Source organism: Dermacentor variabilis, unplaced genomic scaffold (genome assembly GCF_050947875.1).
Source record: "Dermacentor variabilis isolate Ectoservices unplaced genomic scaffold, ASM5094787v1 scaffold_12, whole genome shotgun sequence".
NCBI classification, from domain to species: domain Eukaryota; kingdom Metazoa; phylum Arthropoda; class Arachnida; order Ixodida; family Ixodidae; genus Dermacentor; species Dermacentor variabilis.
This window is the reverse complement of record NW_027460280.1, coordinates 27,766,725-27,791,357: the sequence shown is the minus strand read 5'-3', so window position 1 is coordinate 27,791,357 and position 24,633 is coordinate 27,766,725. Positions and strand designations below refer to the sequence as shown.

Below are 24,633 nucleotides of genomic sequence, written 5' to 3'. Positions count from 1 at the left end.
ACGCGTGACACCATGCTTGTTAAAGTAGTTTGTAAGCGAATGCTTACAAGTTTATACGGCCGATAAAACTACTATCCTTACTTCGTATAACTATCTACTAATTGGCTATCACAATCGATGCTTCACTTTTCGGGCAAAACTGCAACATTTTTTTCTTCACGCCAGTCAGCGTGATGAACATGCGGATGCAGCAAGAGGCATCTCGACGTCGGGCACGTCGGACCGCGTTGGCCGCATCCGGTTACGTTGGCTGTGCCAGTGATTCAAAAGACATTGTTGTTCACGCCAACGTGATGTAGCGTGTGTGTGCCACGATATGCTCATACCACGTTAGATTACATACGCGCCTTAACCGAATGATTTTTTTCTCTGACTTTCATTAGTTAGAATTTTGTATAATTTGAATTTTCATAGCATCCCTGCGGAATTCAAATTAATGAGCTTTTACTCTATATCTACATCTGTGATGCTTCAAAAAATGCAAAACAAGCAGGTTGCATCTCCTAATGGGTGCCAGGCACCTGTGCACACTCAGGAGAGATTTTGTTCAAGAAAAGAACCATGTGCTGAATGTCTCAAGTGCCTCAATCTTTTAATCCACCTCCATTTTGGGCAACAGTAGCTAAGCCATGTAACTAGTTGAGCCAAGCCAAAGGCACTGCACTGCTTTTGAGTGGCATTTAGTGCATGATCAGGTGTACTGAAATAACAAAAAAAAAAAAGGTCTCCTTTCAACCAATATTTGTTGAGAAACATGCTTACATGGACATAAAACCTGCAAACTAAACATTGTGCAGGATATGTGGATTCAGCTTTTCAGAAGCAAATAACTTATAGAATTGTTTTTAGTGCCCTTTAAAATATATATCTCTTTTTTTCATGATGAGCTAAATGACTGAAGCTAAATGACATTGACATCCTACCAAAAATAAACAGAAAGAACAGAAAAGAAGAAAACTGCTGGCGGCTTTGCCAGATGGTTGCTAAAAATGTTTGGTGTCAGCCACGCAGAAGGCCTCTGTAGCCTTTTTTATTTGTTTGCTTGTCTGTTTGTGTCTTTCCTTTCATTAAACATAATGCTAGTTTGGACACACTGTATGTGTTACAGCTGAATTATACAAAAGAGACTTACAGAGGCTAGGCCTGGCGTTTCGGAACCTTGGACCCTTTGAAGGAAAATGGGCCAAAGCAGATCTTCTTGGCTGGTCTCTCATTGTTGCTCTGTTCTCGAATGGTTCGCTGGTAGAACTCATCTTCCTTGATGTACCTACAATTAAAATAAAAAACATGAAATGCTGGCATTCACGAAGGTGCAAAACCTAATAGTAAGTGCCTAACAGATAGAGAGTGCTGGAAGGAAAAAAATGTAGTACGTGCCATGCTGGAGGCCAGCGGTTTCGGTTTAAGTAGGCCTGGTTCTGAGGGTGCAGGTTACGCAGCCGCTTCAGGTTGTTCTGCAATACCTTCTTGTAAGTGGTGGCAATTCGGTACAGGCACCAGTCAGCCAGCTGGTCTGCATTGTGAATCTGCATGAAATAGATGCTTTATTAACTCTTTCTGCACTGTAACAAACTTACATCATCAATGCATTTTATAATATTTACCTGGCTATATTTTAGCCTGTGACGGGAACGTTCATAGTGAGATAACATTGAGCAGATTTTGGATTCATTCAGTATAGATAATGAAAGAAAGCTGGAGTATTGCCCAATATGTACTCACATTTCTTTTACCGCTGCAACATTTAGTTGTGTTTAAAAATGTTAAGTTTGCACAGTGCTGTGTTTTTCTTTTATTGTAGACCCTTCTCGCAGAGTACCTTACGCTAGAGGAATGAAATGCCGCTATTTTAGTGCACCGCCCATTGCCTCAGACGAAAGCAAGTGAATGCAAAATCATTACTACCCCTGCTACTGTGCGATCAGCTGTTGGAAATGCAACTGAGCGATTGCTAACGCACTGTATTCCAATCATGCTGCAAAGTGTGGAATGGTACAGGAAAAATGTGTGCAGTAGTTGGTTGCAAAAATAGTGACCGGAATATTGAAGAATGGAATGAATCTGAATGGTCAAGTTCCTAGACTGCTGCTATGCAAGGACTGCCTGTGTTTCCTGCCCTTCATGATGCATGGCTTTCCTCGAGGATTAAAAGATTAAAAAGTTCATTCATCCACCACTGTTGTGTCATTAACCTCCAAAGAAAAGACTTCAACCCCAGAACATTGGCAAGAGTGAGTACCGCTTGTTACACACTGACAAAAAAGTACCACCGCTTCCTGGCATATAGTAAGTTTCTCGCATGCTATCAGCACATATCCACGCCATTTCATGCTAAACTTATGGCCACTCTATAGGCCACATATCAAGAATAAGTGAATGGGCATACTATTGAATCAATGTGCCGAAGCATGGGTGATGGCAATTACACTGACAACACACGAAAGTTCAAAGTTGGGCATTTTGTGAAGATCCACTGAGTAAGTGAGTGACTAGCAATAATATATTTCCGCTACAAGTTATTACAACCTACAGAAAATCTACATTTGAAACCTTGCATTCAGCATGACCAAATCTATCGCAACTGAGCATACCTGCAAGAGAAGAGGCAGAAAATAAACAGTCAGAGAGGGACCACACCAAGGAAAGTTACAGAGTCAGAAACCTGAAAAGCCATCACTGCTTGAAAGTGATTGGCAAATAAAGAACGAACGTGATAGGACACTGCCCCTGATTAAATTCAGAAGCAGAAAGTTTAGGCAGCTTCAAATACATTTCTATCCCCGCTTCTATTGCAAGCACCATATATGCTGCTCACACCCTTTGGACAAGGTGTAATGAGCTCTGAAAGCACTTGCACGTCCTCTGAAGCTATGGCCAAAGCTTCGTGTCATCCACCCAGTCACCGTATATGATATCCACCAAAACAAAGGTTTGCTGAGCCACAGTGGTGTCATGCACATCCATTTTAAACACGGAGGCAACTGAGGCAGGCAATGGACTGGTCACGATGTGATAAAACAGGGTGGTGCCTAGGGGACTGCCATGAAAAGGGTCTATAATTACAAAGCGCAAGGGAGGTAATGTACTGCTTCGAAGCCACCTTCATTTGGTGAGGGTGATTGTGAATCGGGGGTTCAGTTAATGTTAGCATGGCTACACTGACTTTCAATGAAGAATTCTAATATCATTAATGGGTATGTTTAATATTCCAATTGTGTGCAGAATGAAAACAATACTCTGCATATGTATGGGCAAAAGTGTAGACTGAAATATCACATGAATCCATTTTTTTTTTTCTCATGAGCTCATCTGCAACCAAGAGCAAACTGAAATTTTGTGCTAAAGTTATATCTTTAATTTGTTTCCCCTTTATGAATAATTGAGTATTATCATAAGTTAAACCTAACCTGTAAATAATTTGACAGTTCAATTAAATATAGTTCATTTGCCCTATACTTTACCTTACCTTCGCTGTTGGTCAGCTTCACAGGTCGTTTCTGAAAACTGAGCTCCCAGTTAGCTTAATACGAATATTATATCAAGGGGGCCTCAACTCAGGCAGCCTTGGTGCCCTGATGTAATGTGTACTTATAAGCCAGTTGTCCACTCTTAAGATCACATACTTTGCAGCAATTTAATGGATGTTCCACATCCTCCACCGTTGTCACAACTGGAATTGGCTAACACTCCCCACGTGTGAATAATAGAATGAATGGATTAACAGCTACTGCTGTTATTTCTATTAAGAAGTCATCATATGTGTTAAGTCGGCGCTGTGGGTTTGGCTCCTGCCAATGGTGAAAAGTTCCTTTCTTCCACTCTTGTTTATGCTTCATTATGAATGTGAAGGTCATCATAAATTTAACCATTACCTATAAATAGTTCAACAGTTCTACTAAAAATAGTGCACAAAACAAAGATGAGGCTATACCTTCTTGAAAGCAAGTTACTCTGGGTAAAAAGGATATAACTTTAGTAAGAAAGCAATTTGCTGATAATAGGCAACTATAATTCACTCAACAGCTCCACTGAAAATGACTGCCTCCCTGACGCATCATTTTTCTTCGAAATTTTCGAACAGAAGGCATTGAAAATGAGCACCAAATCCAGGGATTGTTATTGTGCACACAAAAACAGCGATGCTGCAGCCTCTGAAAGACCTTTTTTTTTTATACATACTGCAGGCCATGGTTGGGCCCAAGCAGGATTGAAGAACAAGTATAAATGCAGGGTGTTCTTTTTTTTTACCATACAGATCTTTTATGAAAAAAGTAATGAGCACAGCATGTGGCATTTTCCAGATGAGCTCCTAGACGAGGTGGATGTAATTTGCCAATAATAATGTCAACTTCAAAAGGCTAATAAACAAATATTAATTATGTTTTTTTATTAGTGCCTCGAGGGCAGTTGCCTAAATAGCAAATTTGAAGGCAGTCGCATTTTGATGCACACCCGTTTTTTTTTAATATGTTGAAAATTGTACTTAATTCAATATATTCATCATCGAATTCCAAAGGTCAATCGAGGCAATATCAAGACTGAGCACATCCCACTCACTTCGCATTGCACGGCAATTCCCCTTAAAGAAGTGTGCGGTGAAGTTTGAATGATACCATGCCATGGCAAATCCTGACACGACACGGAGACGCACATGCTTACCAGGCAAAACATGCCTCATCAGCAGCTGCCGCAACTGGCCGAGACGTTCAGTTTCCAACTTGCTCGCACTTGTCACGAAGCATTTTGGTCTGATATCATAGCGGGGCTGCCTTTTCTACACTCTCGCGGCGCTCTGTTTTCATATTGCCTGGATTTATCATAGAAATTCGATTATGAATATTTCAAATTAGGTGCGACTTTCAAGATTTTTAAGAAATGAGGGTGTATTAAAATGTCACTGCCTTCATTCAAATTTGCCACTTCAACTGCCATTAAGGCAATAATAAAAAGTTAAGGAATACTTTTTGTTAATTAGCCCTCTGAAGCTCACATTATTAGCAGCAAAGTATGTCCGCCTAGCCTACTAATTAGACTCCAAAAATGTAATGTTTGCTGCACTTATAGCCTTCTTATAAAAATTATGAAGTCTGTATTGCCAAAAAGAATAAAGCAACCCATAGAATACAATAAACGGCATGTTAAGCCATGGAAGACATGGAGAATATCTAGCTAGTTTCTTCAAAAATAAAAGCTATGAAATGCTTCATAAACACTGCTGTCTGAGCCTTGTGTCCAGTGCAGTGCAAAGTGCGGATGCGTGTGCAGATCCCAGGTCACTTTTAATGGACACCTTTTGCTTCACCCTGGCATGGAGCTTGTGATTAGTAGTCATGTGGCTTAACATTATTTTACTGGCTCTCTTTCTTTCTGCCCACATAGATTTCGCAGTTTGCCAAATTATGGTGAGATGGAGCACATTTATTCAAGGATGCTCTTAACTTTTTCCTAGTTCATGCAAAGTCCAAACTTGGGCATTCCATGTTTATGTACATTTTCTAACCATTTGTAATTAAAGTTCAGATGCTAGTGAAATGCTCATCCTGTTCTTTCGCATTGTTCTTGTGCTTACCTGGCAAGGTTCCAGGAGCTGCAAGGCCACCTCTGAGACATCCATAACATCCTTGGAGACACCAGCCACCTTCTGGGAGTCATCACCAGCTTTCTCTGGGGAGTTGGTCAGCCTTTCAGAAGAGCCAAGTGGCTTCTTTGACTGTGCTTCTCCATTGCTCTCCAAGGACTCACTAGCCTTTTTGTAGACATTGCTGGAATTTTTCTGTAATGTAGGTTCCTCCTTGGCACTAGCATGTCGGTCGGTATCATTGAGCTCTTGGACAACTCTTTCTTCAATGAGTGCCACCAGCCGTGGCAAACAAAGCTGGTCAGCAAGCTTGACAAGCTCGAGACAGTTGCTGGCGTTCACTTCATTGCACAGCGAGTCCTGGTACAGGTATGTCAACAGATGTCGGAAGCACTTACAGCTGACACCTGGAAAGTGCACCTGTTTTGGGGAAGAAAAACATGTGTACCTTAATGTTTATGCTATAAGTGGAGACTCCAGACATACAATATAGAAAAGTCACTTCAATGTCAACAAAGTGTATGGTCAAAATAAAATGATCACTAGCCTAAGGTTGAAAAAAAATATAAATATAATTGGTAGTTTTGGGGCTGCTACAGGTTCACTGTTCACAGCAACGAGAAGCATCAGAGGGTACGACTATTTATGCATTCAGTGGCACAGGGTGCGCATGTATGTCTCAGGCAGACTACTCTGCATTCAGTTTGCCACACATGTTGTCAATTGAGTACATAAAAGTTCAAGAGCAGATGTAAAGATAGACACTTCCTTGTTGTGAATACACCAGCAGAATCCCAATCAATGATGTAGTTAGTAGACATGCGATGGTCCACCAAGGCATGCGAGCTTATGTTGCCTTTCCCGACATTGTTCTGGCACTGCTGAATACTTCTTTTAAATCTTCCACTTTCACCGATGTAGAACGAGCTACAATTCTTGCACGGTATTTTGTAGATTACCCCGGGAAACCTTGAGATACAATGTGTTGTTTTAATTGTCTTGGCACGTGGGCGATTTTTACACCGTGTGTGCAAAAGATTCTTGCAAGTGCCTCGCTGATTCCTTGAGCATAGGGGATGGCTGCACGCCTCTGCTTCTGTTTTTCCTGTACCATTTCACAGTTAGCAACTGAAGAATGCAGTTCTTGCACATCTTCAGTAGCTGGGAAGGGCAGCAATTGTTGGACAGGTCCTGTTTTGCCACAGCTAACTCTTGTTTGTGCTGTCCAGGATCGGAGCAGATGCGGAATATGCGGGAGAAGAGTGCAGCAGTAATTTTATCTATTTGCAATTCATTTTATCTTTATTTTAACTATGTGCCATCTTCGCCTGACGAGTTTTCGTCATACACTAGACTACAACCAATGTAAAGCACCAACACTATTTTCAAGTAACTACTACACTTTAGAGCAGTGATGTCATCCGAGCAGGCCCTGTGTGTGTGCCACACATGGAGCATTGACAATGCACAAGATCAGTGACTGTAAAGCAAATTCCAAGCAGAAATGTGTGAATTGCATGACAATGCTCCCACTTCTGGCCTTAAAATATTTGGCATGTTCCCTGCTCATGCATGACCACTTTGATTGAGCCATGGGAATCACAATGGCTAGCCTGACTGCTGCCAGTGTTAGAATCCAATGAGTTAACCCTTTAAGTGCAGTGGACAAGTCTTACTCGGTTACATCTTTTTTCTTTTTTGCAAAAAAGTGTCAAGGACAAGTCTGTCTCATTCATGTGTTTGGGTGCTCTTTTCAACCACTGGCAATGGGCTGTGCTCATCCAATCCATTTTGACGTTCTGGCAAGTACTCTCTTTGGCCCCCTGCTAGGAGGCCGATAGACTCCATTCGACTGGCAGAAATTTAAAAAATAGTGGCTGCCACTTGCGTGTTCCCGAGCCCATCATAAAAGTGTGCATTTGATTGACATGATTTGCTTTTATGCGAAAGCATTGACAGTGATGGCAGTGTTCTTAGTGCTATAAACACAGGCAGTGACTCTGATGTCGCCGAATATGACAATAGTTTTGATACAGCATGGCAGTGGACAAAGTTAGATGGATGGAACATTCTGCAAGCATTGTATTTTGAAATCTGTCACACTAATCCTCCATAGCCACACTTCAAGTACTATGTCTTTCTGCTTTTGCAAGCCTTTCAACAAATGTTTGCCCTAAATGTACCTGTAGCATCGAGCACTTGTGGCAGAACTGAACTCCTATCAACCCTGAAATTTCTAGTAAACATGCTTCTTGTTAGTTCGTATTTTCGCAAACAAGTTGTGAATTTACTACCCCCCCCCCAATGTTATTTTCAAATCTGCAAAAAAAAAAAAAATTGCCATCCAGATGTGCAATAAAAGAAAAGTTCATATTTATACTTTTTGTGCGCAAACAAACAGGGACGAAGAATAGGGGCAACACAAGGACGAGCGCTTTCTAACAACTGGTTTTATTTTTGAAGAACTACTTACTTAAATACCCACAGAACTGCGCGATCTAGAGAACAGAGCACGCCTACAGCGCATATGATACCCGCTGATCTGCGCGATCAAGTCAAAAGAGCAATGTCAATATTACATATAACACTTGTGATTAAAAAAAAAAAAGTATTTTTTGAATGCTTAGTTTTCTAGTTTTTGCCACCACCTAGCATTGTGTGGCACATGCATGTCATCTCAAATGAAAATGAATGTTGGAAATGATAAATGTTGCAGTTTAAATGGGTCCTCCTAAGTTAACCATGGGCTTGGTTCGGTGTTGCAAAAGCTACACAAATGTACACTGCCATTCATTTCTATGTTCATGTAAATAATTAAGGAACCCACAGGACCATTCTCTATTAACCTATCCTTGCCCCTTTTTTGCACATATGCTTTGATAAAGCTCCCTACTAGTGGCTTGGGGACACCTAAAGCTTGTTTGTCTACTAAGCTGAGAACCAAAATTTGATTTGTGCTTGATTCAGGCAGCTATGCATTTTACAAAGTGCCAGCTGTACAACTTACGCAACCACATGCAAGAGCAATGAATAAAACCTTAGCAGCACACCAGTCTGGTTGGGTACACTGTTCTCATTGTGGTGAGTAAAGGCAAAGAAGAAATATTAAGAACTTTTCTCTTAGAGGCCAACTCCAATTTTTCTATATTTTTTCTATAGACATGACACGACATGAAATGGTAAAATGCTTTTATTAGACTACCTCTAAAACGATTTGAAGGAAATTTGTTGCATTTAAAAAATAAAGGTAAGTTCTACCAGTTCCTTTTTAAACAAAAACCAGCCAAAAGCAGATAAATTAAGAACAACTGAGGTACAAAATATTACAAGCAACTCTTCAACAAAAATTACGCAGAAACCACCGACAATGATTGTCAATGTCAGCAAATAGCCTGAACGGTTATCCATAGTTCTTTAAGGCACTTGTCCACCATGAGTCTATGGCAGCTCTGTCTCTTCAAATTATGTACTACCATAAAAAGTAGATAGAGTCGGCCGCGAAAGTGCACTTCCTAAAGTCCACTTGTAGGCTGAGGTCTCAGTCACTTCAGAACATCGTTCACGGTTTGGATGTCCTGCTCAACATCATTCGTGGAGATGCATATGTTGTCCATATACACAATGACATGTCTGCTGTCGATGAGCGGTTGCAGCCCTTTATCTATGATGCTTTGCATGGTTGATTGTACTGTGCACAAACCGAAAATCATATGTGTCAGCTCACAGTGTGTCTTCAATAATGAATGCTGCCTTCTGGATGTCGTCCTTGTGTATTGGGATGGCGAGGAATGCTTTCTTCATCTGAAGTTTTGAGAAAAGTCACGACCGTGGCACTTTGAGGAGTAGTGCGTCAATTTTTGGCATTGGGTATGCCCATTTGATCGTCTTGGCATTGAGGAAATGGCAGTAGATGCTCATTCTCTTTGGTGTTGGTTCATGTAGTGGTTGGTCCACAATGATCACAGGTGAGACATACATGGATTTCAACTTGTGGATGATGCCCTTTTTCAGCCAGTTCTCAGTTCCTTGGCTAATGAACATTCTGCTCACATCACTTGTCATATATGGTTGCATACGCATTGGTTTCTCATAGGTGAGGTTAATTGCGTGCTCGGCACGCCATGCACAGATCAAATTCATTGTTCAGGTTAGTAAAAACACGAACGTTTGAGATCGGCACTGACCTCATCTTTTGTGTTTCATCTGCGGTAAAATCTGCTGGTTCCACTTGAGAGATTTCATGTCGCATTTCATCCAGTGATTGAAGTTTGCAACTCCCTTGCTTGCCAAAATTGTTCTAGGTGACAGTTCCACATACTGCTGCAGTGGTTCCTCCATTTTTATCATTGCACAACTGTTGTCGTGGGAGGATGTTTTTTTTTTACTTTTTGTCTTAAATTTGTGGTGCTTGTTGTGAACCATTTTTTTCTATCCACTCAAGCATATGGATTCCATCTGTATCACTCAATGTAGTCGAATGTGATGTACTCTTACCATTCAGTCCCTATGACGACGATGTGTGGCAAGTCTGACCACTTCTGACCACAAGTCTGACCACGTACCCGCTTAAACAGTAGTTTCGTTTTAAAAGTAGTAAAGTCAAATCCCCAACTCAGCGGCCATTGAACATAATGTATTTTGCATCCGCATAAACTGTACCAGCTTATTGCGTACGCATCGGCTAAAACGTAGCGTTTCCACTTTTCGTTGCGCAAACACGGCGGTGCGTCATCTCCATCGAGCGGCCCGGCAGAACAACAAGCCTCAGAGATTGGAACAACGGCCTCCAAGCACCCTGCGCATTTGTGCGTGAAGCCACATCAACATCAACATCATTTCGGCGCTGTGCTAGAGAGATGCCAGATAGTGTTGTGGCGTCGTGCAAGCGAGGACTCGCATCATGCCGAAGCTCGGATAAAAAAAATGAGGCCACGTGCTCAGCATAGAATAAAAATTAGACATCGTCTGTGCTATCGAACGTGACACGGAGAAGTCGGCGCTGGCACGCGACAGGGATCTGCTGTTGACTACAGTGTGTGGCATTTGGAATGCGAAGAAGTTGCTCGGCAGCTCTGCTGCGACTGTGAAGAGATGTCGGCTACAAGGTTTGACTTTTCACCATCGTTGCCTCTGTTGTTGCCGAAGTGTCGACTAGCGACAGTGATGAGGACGGCACGGAAAGCGACAGCACGGGCAATTTAGGCCCGACAGTGGCAGAAGCTGTGCGTTACGTCAGCCTCATGAATGCAAATGTCGCGACGAGAACAGCACCTGGCAAGGAAAAAGGCACCCCAGGACTTCTGCAGCACTACTGCACGCGTGCACGGTGAATATGCAACGCCAACGAAGAATCTGCCATGCCAGTGTTTGCCGAGAAGAGGGGGCTGGCTGAAAAGCTGGCACGCAGCTTCAGTAAGTTTGAGGCCGCTGTTGTCGTGCTAGGCCACCATGGCACCAAACGAAAATAACACTTTTGTCGCCCGAAGTGAATAAATACTGCATGTTTTTTTCCCCTTTCATCGCACTCTCTCTGAGTTCCGTTTTCGACAGGTAAGTGGACGATGTCATGCTAATTCGGTTAAACAGTACGACCGTTTAGTACGTACTTATTCCAAGATCCGGCCAACTACGGTTTAACGAGGTTTCACTGTACTTATTTTTGTAGCCATGACTGCTACTTCTTTTTTTCCTTTCTGGTTGGTCTTTGGACTGTGGTATGTAATAAACATTTAATGCACTTGCCCATGCTACACAGCAAATACAGCTGACATCCATTAATTCGATTCTGGCTGGACTAACAAAATAGGTTGGATAAAACAAGAGGCAGAAAAAATAGCAAAACGCATTGTTGATTCATTTGGCAGCATTTTTCCCACTACCAAAGCATCCTTGAATCAAATGTGAGCTGTACCTAATTTTAACAGGCTCAAAGCAGAAAAATAACATAAAAATGACATTAGAGCTCTTAAACAAAGTAGAAAGTGTGGCAATAAGGAAAAGATGAAACTAGCGAACTTTACCTTCACGGAGTGGCAATTTATTCGCTAAATGTCCACCCTCATCACTCTCAGATGGTAGTTCATCACTGCCTATGAAGAACGATAATGTGTTGTCCTCTGTATGGTCCACAGCACATTTGATATTCTGCAGTTATCTAACAGGTCTGCAACAATCACAAACAAGATGGCGCCCTATGCCTAGACAACCACTTTGTTAGTTTGTCCTGTGACACACACAATTTTCCGTAATGCCAAGACCACGTGACACAACTCGCTGCTGATAGCCTAACATAAAACAACTTATCGCTTGAACGTGCTTTCATAATCAGTCTTAAAGTGGGGTGTTATCATGCTATGCAAGATGTTAGGGCTCTTTTTTTACCTACACTGGCTACACAAGTGTAGGTAGTGTAGGAAGTCACCATTATTTTTTTGATGGTGTAGAAAAAGTGTAGCTCTGCCCACCTACACGAAGCCATTTTTTTACAGCAGCAGCATAGCATTAAAACTACACTTTTTACACCGTTGTTTCGATGAGTGTAGGTAGCAGACAAACAAACAGGCTGGCATTGCAAACATGTGGCGACATTTTGTCTGTGACTGTCAGCACTGACAGGATGACGATAATGAAGGTTTGCTGCAGGAATGTGCAGCAAAATGCTGGCATGACCATGTGTCACAAATGGTCACAGAAAAGATGAGCTCATCCTCCACGAAGACAAAATTATTTTGCTCACAGATTTTGCAAGCTGTTTCAGACGCCACGCTGTATTATATGCATAGAGATGTTGTCTTTATGCACTGCGCATTTGCGATTTATTTAGCTGCAATTTGTCTAGATTTGTTGCTCAAAGAAGGCTCGTAAACTGGCTTTTAGTTTCAGGCAAAGGCATATATGCAGCCAGTAAGTGCAAAGTCAAACGCTTTTCGTCTGCTTGTGCAGAAGACAACGCACAGTCTGCTCTGATTGGCTACAGCCCAATTAGCCAAGTGCAGCACGCTACATCATAACCTATGCCTGAGACTGCACTCATCTGCATGAGCCTGCACGAAATCTACGTAAAGAAAATAGCCCCCCCCCCCCTTTCCTTTTGGTCACCATCCATGGTTGCCAGCATAGAGTTTCTCACTATAACACCTAGAGGGAAATCTGGCGCCACTGTCTATGGGAGTTTCCTAAGGGGCGCTGTGCCGTCATGGGAATGACGGTATATGTGTCTGCGAGGCTTGTGTTGGATGGTGTTGTAAAAGGCTTCGTCTAAAACGTGAATATGGCTACACAAATAATGCGGTCTTAAAGTAAAATCTTCATAAAATAAATCTTCATAAATCAAAGTTGAATTAACAGAAGCCAACTGTATTGTCATTTTCGAATTCACCTGAACCAATCCCATTTTGAGTGTTTATTTTCATGGCTGCCATTTGGCACACCTTTTAAGAAAGTGCAGTAGTTTCTACCACCCCTGGCTTCAAATCCAAGGATATTTCATTGACAAACCTTTACATATGTTCAAAGCAGGAAGGCAAGTCACTATTGTTTAAACAAAATAATGTTTTTTTACCACTTTGGCAGAACTTTCCCGGAAGTCTCCACTGAACATGGCTGCCATCATTTCACACCGTGCCATCAGTAACGGCCGATGGGCTGAGCAGAAGCCATCATCCAGCCGAAAGAGTACATCTGCATAAGCAAGTCAAGACAGTACCCTTTAGGTGACAAATATTATCAAATATGACACTATTTGTTGTCTAATTGGTCATAAAAACTGTTTTAGCACTCAAAAAAACATTTGTAACTGATTTAGAAACAATGTGAAGCAGACCATAATCTGTAATAAATCAGTACAATGAGACAAATTTGTAGTACATTACAGATGAAATAAATATTAGCCATCATAGTACTTATGTGGACACATTATATACCAGGTTGTATTTTTTTCTTGACAGTGGGAGAATGGATTTATTTAAAAATCTGAAATGCTATGAGAATTCTTTCTTTACTGTATGTGCACTCAGTTTGGTAAACAATACACGGATGGGTAGCTGTCAGGTTCTCAGTGGTGGAACAGCCATTTGACCTTTTGGTGCAGATCTGGGCACAGGCAAAAAGCTGATTCAGCACAGCGATAAGCACTTTTGGTGCACTGTACAATGTAAACATATACAATGAAATAGGCACCGAATACAGCAGAGTTGGCAGCTTCATGCTAATCAATGCGGCATTTGGGATAAAAATTACCAGACTAGTTTCATTATTTTTAATAGAATGCCTTTCCCTTTGTGTCATGTCATAAGAAGCCAAGAAACAATGACACCAAGGACAGCATAGGGGAAATTACTTGTGCTTAATAAATGAAAATAAAGAAATGATAAATTAACGGAAATGAAAGTGGATGAAAAAACAACTTGCCACAGGTGGGGAACGATCCCACAACCTTCGCATTATGCGTGCGATGCTCTACCAATTTAGATACTGCGATGCCGTTTTCCTATCCACTTTCTTGGGTATATACGTTTCCTATTAGAACCCTGGGAGTGTGAACCCTGGGAGTGTTAGTGAGATCGTTCCCCAGCAGCGGCAAGTTGTTTTTTCATCCACTTTCATTTCTGTTAATTTATTGTTTCTATATTTCATTAATTAAGCACAAGTAATTTCCCCTATATTGTACTTGGTGTCAGTGTTTGTTGGCTTCTTATGACATGACTAATAAAAATTGGGCCCGTCGGTTAAGCCCCTTTCTTCTCGTTCATTATGTAACGAGGGTCTCAAATCCAGCAACATTGATGCCTTCAGGTAGCATGTGTGGGTTTATTGACCGGTTGCTTGCACCCAAAAAAGATCACGTTATCATGACGCCTGTGGCAGAAAGGATGTTCCACATCCGCCGCCAAGGTTCGTGAGTGGTGGCACTGGCTAATACTCCCAGGATTCTACTAGGAAACATAAATATACTCAAGAAAGTGGATGGGGAAACGGTGCCGCGGTAGCTCAATTGGTAGAGCATCGCACGCGTAATGCGAAGGTTGTTGGCTCGTTCCCCACCTGTGGCAAGTTGTTTATTCATCCACTTTCATTACCCTTAATTTATCTTTTTTTTATTTCATTTATTAAGCACAAGTTATTTCCCCTATGTTGTCCTTGGTGTCAGTGTTTGTTGGCTTCTTATGATATGACTAATAAAAATCGGGCCCCTCGGTTAATCTCTTTTCTTCTCATTTCCCTCTGTGTGTATCACAATATAAAGCCACTTGTACCATATCGACTTGCAACCGGCATATGTGTGTTTGCCACACTTCAAGTGAGGAAAAAAAGAAAAAAAAAGATAAAGGACATGTAAGAAAGACCATGCCCTATATGCATAGTGCGTGGCCTATAGAGGCGCCACTGATGGTCACCTAGTGGCCACTTTCGAAAGTACACTCGGGAGAAGTAGCAGATGACAACCCTTTGCAGCAAGGATGGCCGATGTTCACGGCTGTGATTTCTCCTTTATTCATGCGCTAGACAGCTTCTTCTATGGCGACAGCTGCGGGAAAGGCGCGGGCCTCTATGAGAGTGGACATGCACACAATGTTACTGGAGTTTGGGACAACCCAGTCTGCATATGTGCCAGGTGCATCCCGCAGAGCAGCGCAATGAAGCCCAGGTATATGAAGACGAGCTCATGTTAAGTAGTCCCTTGGTTTTGTTGGCTAAAGAGACGTCTCGATCATTCGTCGTTTTTAATTCTACCCTTGCCGTAATACTGTTTCTGTACCTCAATAATTGGCACACGTCGTTGGTGCAGACTTATATCTCAAATGGCTCCACACGGCACGATGCCTGCACAAGTTGTGGTGATATTTCTGCCGATGAATACATGTGACATCTCTGAAGAAGTGCCATCAAAGTCCTCTCAAAAAAGAGTAACTGCGAATTTGTTAATGGAAATGCGTACACCAGTCAATGAAGCCGCCAAAAACAGCCAAGTTAGCACTGTACCATCGATGCTCGATGCAATTCTGCTGCATACATTAACTGCCTTTCCTGTTGCAGTTTTCTCAACTTGCAGTTTCCTTAGTGACGTGGTTGGGAATATATGAAGCTAAAGTTTTAACAACCTTTCACTATGTTTTTCCGAATGTTATGGAAGAGATATGCTGCACGATATATCTAAAGGTGCCGGCCAAGGTGCATGAGCACTGGCGGCAAGGCCAGGTTTAGTGTCTTGCGGCGTAGGCATTGCACTCCTACGCCGCAAGAGATAATAAGGAAGAATTCAATTGAGTACAAAATACACACACAAAAAGGGACTAGGCTGTGATACAAGCAAATTGCTTTGTGTGGTAAGCCTGCTCAGGCAGCATCAAGGTGCAACAACTTCCCAAACTTGATGCAAACTTTGTGCCTCATAATCAGAAAGTGGTTTTGGCACGTAAAACCCCAAATATTATTATTATTATTGATGCAAACTTTTCAGCGAAAATTGAACAGTAATCCTTGCCCCGAGCTACCTCTTTTCCAACACATTTCCCAAGAGAACGTAATATTGAAGATGCCTTCAGGTGAGAAGAATAAAGCTGTTAAAAAAGCCCTTGCCTTTAATCACTCCAATAAAACACAACCTGACTTAAGCCCCTTACAAACCAGACGAGGTAAAAATCAAAGTGAGGTTAAAAAAATGAACAGTGCTGCATGAAGCAACCAACAACAGTCCAACATGCATGAAGTCATGCATTAAATAGATCCAAAAACATGAACTCTGGGACAGTTGGTGTGGCAATTTAACAGGTAGGCCTCATAAAACCAACAAAATCAGTCCTTGCAAGCTTCTGCAGCTTTATCATACAACACAATGCACTTGGGCAGTCGTGTGCCCTAGCTAGTGCAATGGTAAAGAAGCCGCAAACAGTAGAAGCAGCAAGTGGCATTCAGAACCTAAGTGAAATTCCTTTAACCTGCATGCTGCACTGTGGAGAAACCAAACAAAACATGAGTAAATTGGATTAACTTCTTCGCTCACCCGTGCAAACATTATCAATGACAAAAGACACCGAGATGACATAAGAAAGCATGAGAATAAACAAACTCCCTGCCAAACATTTCTGCCATTGCTGCCAATGTTGATTGCTGCCGCTCATGTGGCCTAGCAGGAAATGATTAGAACCGTGTCTCTGGCAAGTTTTTTGCAGGCACTCGAGCACTACACCGGGCAACTATTCTTCTAGGACATGCCTTCAAGCTTTGAACACCACACACATGCGAAGGGTGTTGCTTATTTTGCTCAAAAAAACGTGAATAAAACTGAGAAGCACGAGCAAAGATGCTGAAAACTACAGCGGACGACTGCCTCCTTTCCGAGCGCACTTCGCAAGAGCGTCACGAGTGGTGCATCCGTCGGCGCACACTACATGTATAGGGTGTGCACGACTAAATTGAGGTTGCAGTGAAAATGTCCAGAGGTTTCTTTACTTCTAATGTGCAAACTGTCTCCTGCCTAGCTGTGCATTGGGTCATGTGAAATCTGTTTTAATTTATAACCATGGGACCTGCCCTCCCAATTGTGTAAAGTTACAAGGAATGTCCCTACTACTAGCAAATTATCAGCCAGCAATTGCTAATGCCCCTGTCTTCTCCTCACTTTTTTCCTCCTCCTCCTGCCAGCTGTTGAGTACACATACACATATTACAAGGTATTTCTAAGGTGACACCATTAACAACTATGCTAAACAATGAATGACCGAACATTATCCCAAGCTTCTTTTTTAATTTGGCAGTCTCTGTGCCACAGTAGTACAAGGAATAAAGAACTGCACCAGAAACAGCACAAATGAAAAGACCGCATAACGGGAGAACACTGGAACCTCTACCAGAGAGAAATGCCACAAAAGAGCAAAAATAGTTCGCAAGGGCTGATGGCATATACTATATCAGTGGCAATGGCCACTCGGTTCACGTCCATGATGATTATGATAGCACACTCTAGGTTTTGGCTACAGTTTTACTAGCGAGGCAGCTCTTGCGCTTCCTTGGCACAGGCTTGGTGCAATTTTCCACTAAAATGCTGTTTTGGAGCAGGAGTGCGCAAAGGTACGCTCTAGGTGCAATTTGGAGCAATTGCTGCAGCTGTTCCACCACTGAAGTCTGATATTTAATCAACAACAGTTAACATTTTAATTACTGGCTTTACGGCCTATGTTTCAATGACAATCTTGCAAAGACTCACTACAGGAGGCGGCTAAACTAATTTACGAAATTTTAGAAGAGTCGGTCATGGCCAAGATATTTGTCAGCAATTGTTTACCTTTCTCTGCTGTTATTCTGAAAATGGGTGCGCAAGAGCACTGGAAGTGGTTTCACTGGTGATGCTTCATGTCTCGTTTGTTTTCTTTTAGCCACTGGGTTCACTTTCTGTGTATGTGTCTTATCTTGCAATGTACATCTGTTTGTGACAGAGCGTGGCTTGGAGTACAAGCACACGATGACAGATGGCATTCCTCAGCATGGCAGGCCAATGCAGTGAGCTGCTTAGCATTGCAACAGTGCCAAATTCCACGTGGGTAAGTGTGCCCACTTCTAGAATAATAAGCGTGAACAATTTTAGACAAATATCACAACTGGCACTTTTAAAATCGCATAACTTACTCTAGTCTGCCGTGTTTCCACCTGCAATCATGTCATTGCAACATGGTCCTTAGAGTCAGTAATAAAATAGTTAAACAATTTTAGTTAATGTGATGCCTAATTGTTCTATGCTAGCCCGCAGAACAATAATACCGTTCTGAATACCATGCTGCCCCCCAGAAGGAAAGCATGGCTCTAAAAATCATGATTTTGTTCATTTACAGTCATCTTTGCAGCAACAAAACGTCACAGCAGGGCTGGACAATGGGAACATGATCAAAAGGAAGACTAATGCAGAAATAGACAGCGTAGAACATCACCCAAAGCATGAGCTCAAACAAAAATTGCAAACTCACCAACATACACCTATGCATACATTTCAGTCAAGAAACAACAAAATGTAAAATTAAAGTGCAATTAATGTGCACTTTTCTTCCTTACCTAGCTAGTAGTTGAGAAGCACAAAAGTTAAACAGGTGTTAATATAAGTGGTTATAGCTCAGTGACAAAGGCAACAAAAGAATCGCTGTTCAACGCTACTATATGTGATGGAAGTGAATGCCACTTGAAGACTGGTTTGGGAAAACAATGTGACTGCACATCCTCCCAAACAGCTGCTTGTGTACACGCCAGTGTCATTCTGTGTTAATGCAAGTGTCCTGTCTGCACACCTCACTTCTTTTTTGCATAATGGAAACGCTCAACAAACCTAGCACGGTCACATAAGGTTGTAACTTGAAATGCCATTGTGTGCAGCTAGAAAAAAAAAAAATGTAATGCGAGTCGAAAAACACTTACTTGTTCCAACCATTTGAAACCTGTTTGTGCAAATGAAGTGCACTTAGTCTGGAAAAAGATGACTACTTTTTGTTTGTAATTAATTCTATTAGAAAAAATAACGGAAATGAAAGCTATAAATCTGTAACAGTGTCTAGACAAAAGTCAACAGTTTTGTCCTCTAAACTTTGTGATGCATAAATACCCCAAAATGAAGAGCAGTGCGATTATGAACACACTGTTTTAATTTTTCTATCTTGCGGGCAGTGCAGTGCAGCATATTTTTAAAGAACTCTGGAAATATGAAAGTCCTATCCTGATAATTTAAAGGGCCCCTCAACAAGCTCTGTCAGAAATTTCTGTTATATGCTAGAAGTTGTTAAGGGCCATATAGAGAGCATTCTCCAGCACAAATTTCGAAGAAAGGTTTAGTAGTAGCCGAGACAGGGGCAACTGTGAGGAAGAAAGCTACCTCTGAGCAGCAGAGGCTCTCTCCCATTTCCATCGACCCACAAGCAACTTTGCTCAGTGGCATTCTGCCATGTTGGAGTGACCATGCAATGTTTTTTGTCATGACCCCACCCACCCTTCCTTTCTTTTTCATCCTTATTATCTTGCTCACTCAGCCACCACATTGTGAAGCACCATCTGGCATCAGGGAACATCATCAACTGCCTCCTGTAAGATCATAACACAACTAAGAATTTTCAGGCAATTCCTCATCTGAGCCATTGCTGTCAGAGCTCAGCTGGGTCATCGGTACTGGTGCAGAGTCCAGTTGACCGGATCCAGTAATGTGCTAGCAATGCTTGCTTAAGAAACTAAGAACACAAGAAAACATGGACAAGATAGACAAAAGCGCTGTTGTCTGTCTTGTCTGCATTTTTTTTAGATTTTCTTTTTTATTTCTTGAGTATAATGAACCAACTTGCCCAACACTTGTCTTGTTAAGTTAGGTAAGGGCAAGATATAGGAAGTGCATGCAACATGTGTGAACTAAGTGCAAGAGGTAATGGGTAAAGTAAATAAAGAGTTTTAGAATAGGGGTGCCAAATGCTTTGGGGCCCCAAAGAAATAGCGTTGGAGCCACTGCGTTTGGGTTTTGCGTCGGGCACGCTATTTCACTGATTTAGCGGGAGCCCCAAAAGTTGCCCCAAAAGATTTGCGTCAGCAAACATGGCGGCACCCATCGAAGTGACGGCTCTAACCTAGCACCAAACTAGGTCCGATTCGTGGTAACGCATGAAGTTCTCAAACTAGGAGAAGTGACTGCGGCTATCGCTTTCTCTCAACTAGTATGTGTTATGAAGATTGATTCATTAGACGCCACTGATTCCGAATTCGATTGTGGATTTTATGGCTCGTAGGCCTAACACGGCTTAGCTTGGCTGGTGAAGGCATATGAAGTTGGTTACTCAAAATTAAGCGCAACTAATTGTTTGCTGCTTACAGAATAACCTCTAAATTTAAATAAATGCGAATACACGAAAGTCAAAATTACTATTCTTATCATAAAATGGTATATTTTATTTAATTATTTCTAATAGCTTTTCTGTGATGCTGTAGTGGCGCTGTCAGCGCAAGACGCTATCTGCAAATGCAAAGCCCTATTCTAAAACTTTTCACTCTTGCGTGCCCCAACGCTAACGCCCGCAAAGCTCTTTGGGGCCCCAAACTATTGGGGCCCATATTCTAAAACTCTCTATTAACAATTAGAAGCCATCTTGTGGGTCATACATTGCTTTAATATTGCATAGAGATGCTAGCCGAAGAGGGAAGGAAACATTACTTATGACTCCATTCATGATTGAAACACTGTAAAGAACTGCACAAGAAATTTCTTAAGTGGTGTCTTACCATTTCTGAAGCACCCACTAGGTTTGACAAATTGTGTTGGAAAGCTTATTAATTTAATAATTTTAATACGGTTAGAATTAAAGCAGGTGAATGGCACAGAAAAGCAAAAGTCCTTACCTGCATACAGACTTTTATCCAAGCAAACTTCTTTTAACTGCAGCTTCAACTTATCCAAAAATTTCATGTCCACTGAAGGGTTTTTCAAAGAGTCTAGCTTCTGAATGGTGGTGAGGTATACCTAAAAAATAGTTACCATTACATAGCATGAGAAGTTGCAATAATTCATTCTCTGTATTTGTCTGTCAGTTTCACTGGCACTCGCAAAACAATGAAGAAAGAATTCAGACAGGAATTGAGCAATAAAACCAATACTAGATGATAAATATGCTATTTTCACCAAATATAACACTTGGCTAAGCTACAGAAGTAGCTACACAGTGTGTTGACACAACAGAACCTTGCTACAGTCAAACCTTGATATAATGAACCTCAATTTAATCAAATTCGCTATGTAATGAACCATTTTCATATCCCAATTTTAGTTGCATTTTAAACCGCATATTCATTTTTTGCAACGAAGTAACTTCGCGACACAGTTTCGATTTAACGAAGTTTTCAGCCATTTCAATCATGTACTTGGAGCCCGTATGGCTAGTAAATCTAGCAAAAAAAAGTGTCGGTCAAGACAAAAGTTATTTCTAGTGTCATCCTGCAAGAAAAGTTTGAGCAGCAACACTACTGTCAAAACGCATGTGCCAGGACGCAGTAGGCAGGAAACACCGCTGTGCCGTATGTCGTGTTGATAAGCAACTCGGAGGAACACGAGAGCTGACAATTTCTTCTGCGCAAAAGGGATGGCAAGGGGATGAACGCGCCGCGGTAACACGATCAAGCATGTGCTGGGGGAGGGGCAGGAATGCGTGCCTATCTGCCTTTTCAGCGTGTGCGTCCATACGCTAGCCATGCACCATATCGATCTTGGAGGTAATCTCTCTGTCCGCAGCAAGCCAAAGCCTTCATGCGCATTTTGTTGATCTCAAGTTTCCGAGATATGCTACGAAGCGCTCACTCACGTTGTGACTGCAAGTTCGTGGTCATTGAGTGAGACCTGCTAATGTCTGCCTGAGCGCACGTGACATTGATAAAATTATGAACCTGACTTTGTGTAGTCGCTTTACTATCGCCATCAATGCTCCACCTTTCTGGCGAAACTGACTTTTGGGGGGGGGGGGGGGGGGGGGCTCAGGACTAATATCTGCATCTTTCTACACTTTTGTTTTTAATTTGTAGGCACCGGCTGCAAGCACTAAGCGTGGTCAGCTATGGTGTCCAAGGTTTACAGCGCCGCGCAACACAACACACACAAATCTTGGACACCGTGAGCCACGTTGATGCATTGCTCTTAGTGCGATATGCACCGCGCATGCGCTGGAGCTCATAACCGTACTATTATGGCCTGACTTTCTTGCAATTTGTTTATAAATGCTCACTAAGAAGGTATTATCCAGTCCGAATGCTCTAGGAATTTGTGAAGTTTTTTTCAATGATGAAACTTCAAAACCTTGAATTAACAAAATTTGCGATTTAACAAAGTTTTTCGCTGTAGGTACTACTTCATTATATTGAGGTTTGACTTATTATGTTCCTTGCTGACACAATTTCATGGCTATAATTTCACTGAAGCCTAGACCCAGTGGTGTAACCATGCATGTTTGCATAATACACTTCACAGTTATCACATTCTATTAGTGCAGTCCTGTGAAAAATGTATAAGAGGGGTTCTAGTGTACTGCATTCTTATATATTTATATATCTATATATACTGCACTCTAATAGCAATGCACAGGATAGGCGAGGACATAAAAGGAAGGGTTATATCTTATTTATATATTAAATATCTTATTTTAAATATCTTATTTTTTTATTCACGTATGCTTGTGTCACGCAAGCAACAGCACAATTGCAGTGAACATGCATCATGCTCAGAAGAGGCCAAGATGCTTTTCTGGTAGTGTGCTTGCGGGTTTTGAAACTTAAAGCTCACCCAATTTTGCCTCTTTGCAGCTTCAATCTAATGGATTAGCAGGCACTCTTAAATGCAGCAACAGATTTTGCTAAGACCGTCACGTGCAAATCTGCAAAAACTACCGTTCTACTAAATTTTATTGCAATGCTGAGGAGATTGTTCACATGCCCTGTTTGACCAACACTGTATGAACCACGTGATAGGAATAAGCAACAGAAGTTGTGCTGTGTACAGTCATCAAACTGGCTCCTATGGGCTTTACAACACGTTATGGACAGAGAGAGATGGCCTGGTTAATCTTTGTAGATTTTGTAATTTATCAGGCACACAGCATACCACCTTCATATTTCAGTGCATTGCATGTATGTATGTATATTCACCATATGTCTCACAAACTGAAGGATATAGTGATGTGTGTTGTCTGTATCACCTATCTACACTACATGGCATAAAGAATGTTGAATACAGTGTATGCAAGACAGCAATGCAGACAATTTGATTACCTAGTTTAATTAGAATGATGCCACTTGGTTAGGCAACTTGTGTTCCAAGGACCTAACACAGCTGCCTCCTGAAGACAGCAGTACTGACAACACAAAGCACTGCTAGAGGTGTCTTTACTTGTTCACAAGAAAACCATGAACAGAGGTAAGGAGGTAAGTGTGTGCATAGCATTACCCTATAATCATACCTAGCCTAAAGGTGGTGTATGTTTGCATATAATTCTACCTGGCCAATGCAGAACTGTAACTCACCTGCAAATCTGAAACAGAAATTAAATCTGCAGCATCCTGAATTTCCGAAATTGGACAGTTCGTGGTGTCAATTTCTCCTGTATACAAATACCTGTTCAAAACAAAAAGATCATCAGTCCAGTCCCTTCAATAGGCATGGTACAAAATCCACATGTACTGAGTCTTATACTTTCATTTCACCACATCTTCCAGGATTATGTAATAATAATAATGTTCCAAAAAGCTACAGTACACAGACGTATAGATGCAAATGGTGGACATAATTAAGACTATGCACAATAGTTGGTAATTTTCCTCCAAAGTGACTAAATATTGTACATTAACTCTCACTCATTTGCTGTGGTATGTGTATTGATGAAGTTACAAAACTAAATTGTGTGTCAGCTGCAATCGGTCGTTTATACTCCACGCAAAGTCTTACAATATGCGAGTGTCACGTAGTTGAATGGAACCAAAGTAATCTTGTTTGCCATTGCTTGGAGCAAGTCAGAATATTTTTTATATTTCACCTAATAACATAATTAGTTATTATTTAATTAATCATCTGCTCAAATGTTATATTCAGAGCAAAAGCATCAATGAGAAAATTGTAGACCATTGTGGCGCTTTTCCATATTTCGCGGGTTTTCTTTCAGGCTTGGAAAAAACATTTTTGTAGCACGTATTGAGCAACAGACCGCTGGAACGAAAATATTTCAGGATGGCCTACAATTTTTTCATTGACACTTTTACTCTGAATATAATACTTGAGATGTTCAATTAACAATAACTAATTATGTATTCAGGCTAAATACAAAAAATAGTTTGACTTGCTCTAAGTGACGCCAAACAACATTACCTTGATTCTGTCCAGGTACATGTGGCACTTGCATATTTTTAAGTTTTGGCAAAATTTACCTCGGACACATGGTATAAATGATAAAAGAACACACAAAAAAAACCACTCTGCTGAACACTCGTTCCGTAAGCACTAACAAAAATCAATACAGCCAATCTTTCACAGGTTTTCCTTCACATAAAAGAATCGCTACAAACCA

General features: G+C 41.4%; 1 protein-coding gene across 4 annotated transcripts in view; it reads right to left on the bottom strand.

Annotated features, from left to right (window-relative positions):
- Positions 1 to 24,633, bottom strand: part of RhoBTB (Rho-related BTB domain containing) — a 291,089-nt gene that overhangs the window by 19,233 nt on the left and 247,223 nt on the right. For all 4 annotated transcript variants that reach the window (XM_075676724.1, XM_075676725.1, XM_075676727.1 and 1 more), the window contains 6 exons: positions 23,597 to 23,687; positions 20,933 to 21,053; positions 13,140 to 13,258; positions 5,570 to 5,998; positions 1,378 to 1,526; positions 1,133 to 1,267 (listed from right to left, as the gene is read on the bottom strand). In XM_075676724.1, coding sequence (XP_075532839.1) covers positions 1,138 to 1,267; positions 1,378 to 1,526; positions 5,570 to 5,998; positions 13,140 to 13,258; positions 20,933 to 21,053; positions 23,597 to 23,687 — 1,039 coding nt within the window. In that variant the 3' untranslated portion in view covers positions 1,133 to 1,137. The remainder of the gene's footprint in view (positions 1 to 1,132; positions 1,268 to 1,377; positions 1,527 to 5,569; positions 5,999 to 13,139; positions 13,259 to 20,932; positions 21,054 to 23,596; positions 23,688 to 24,633) is intronic.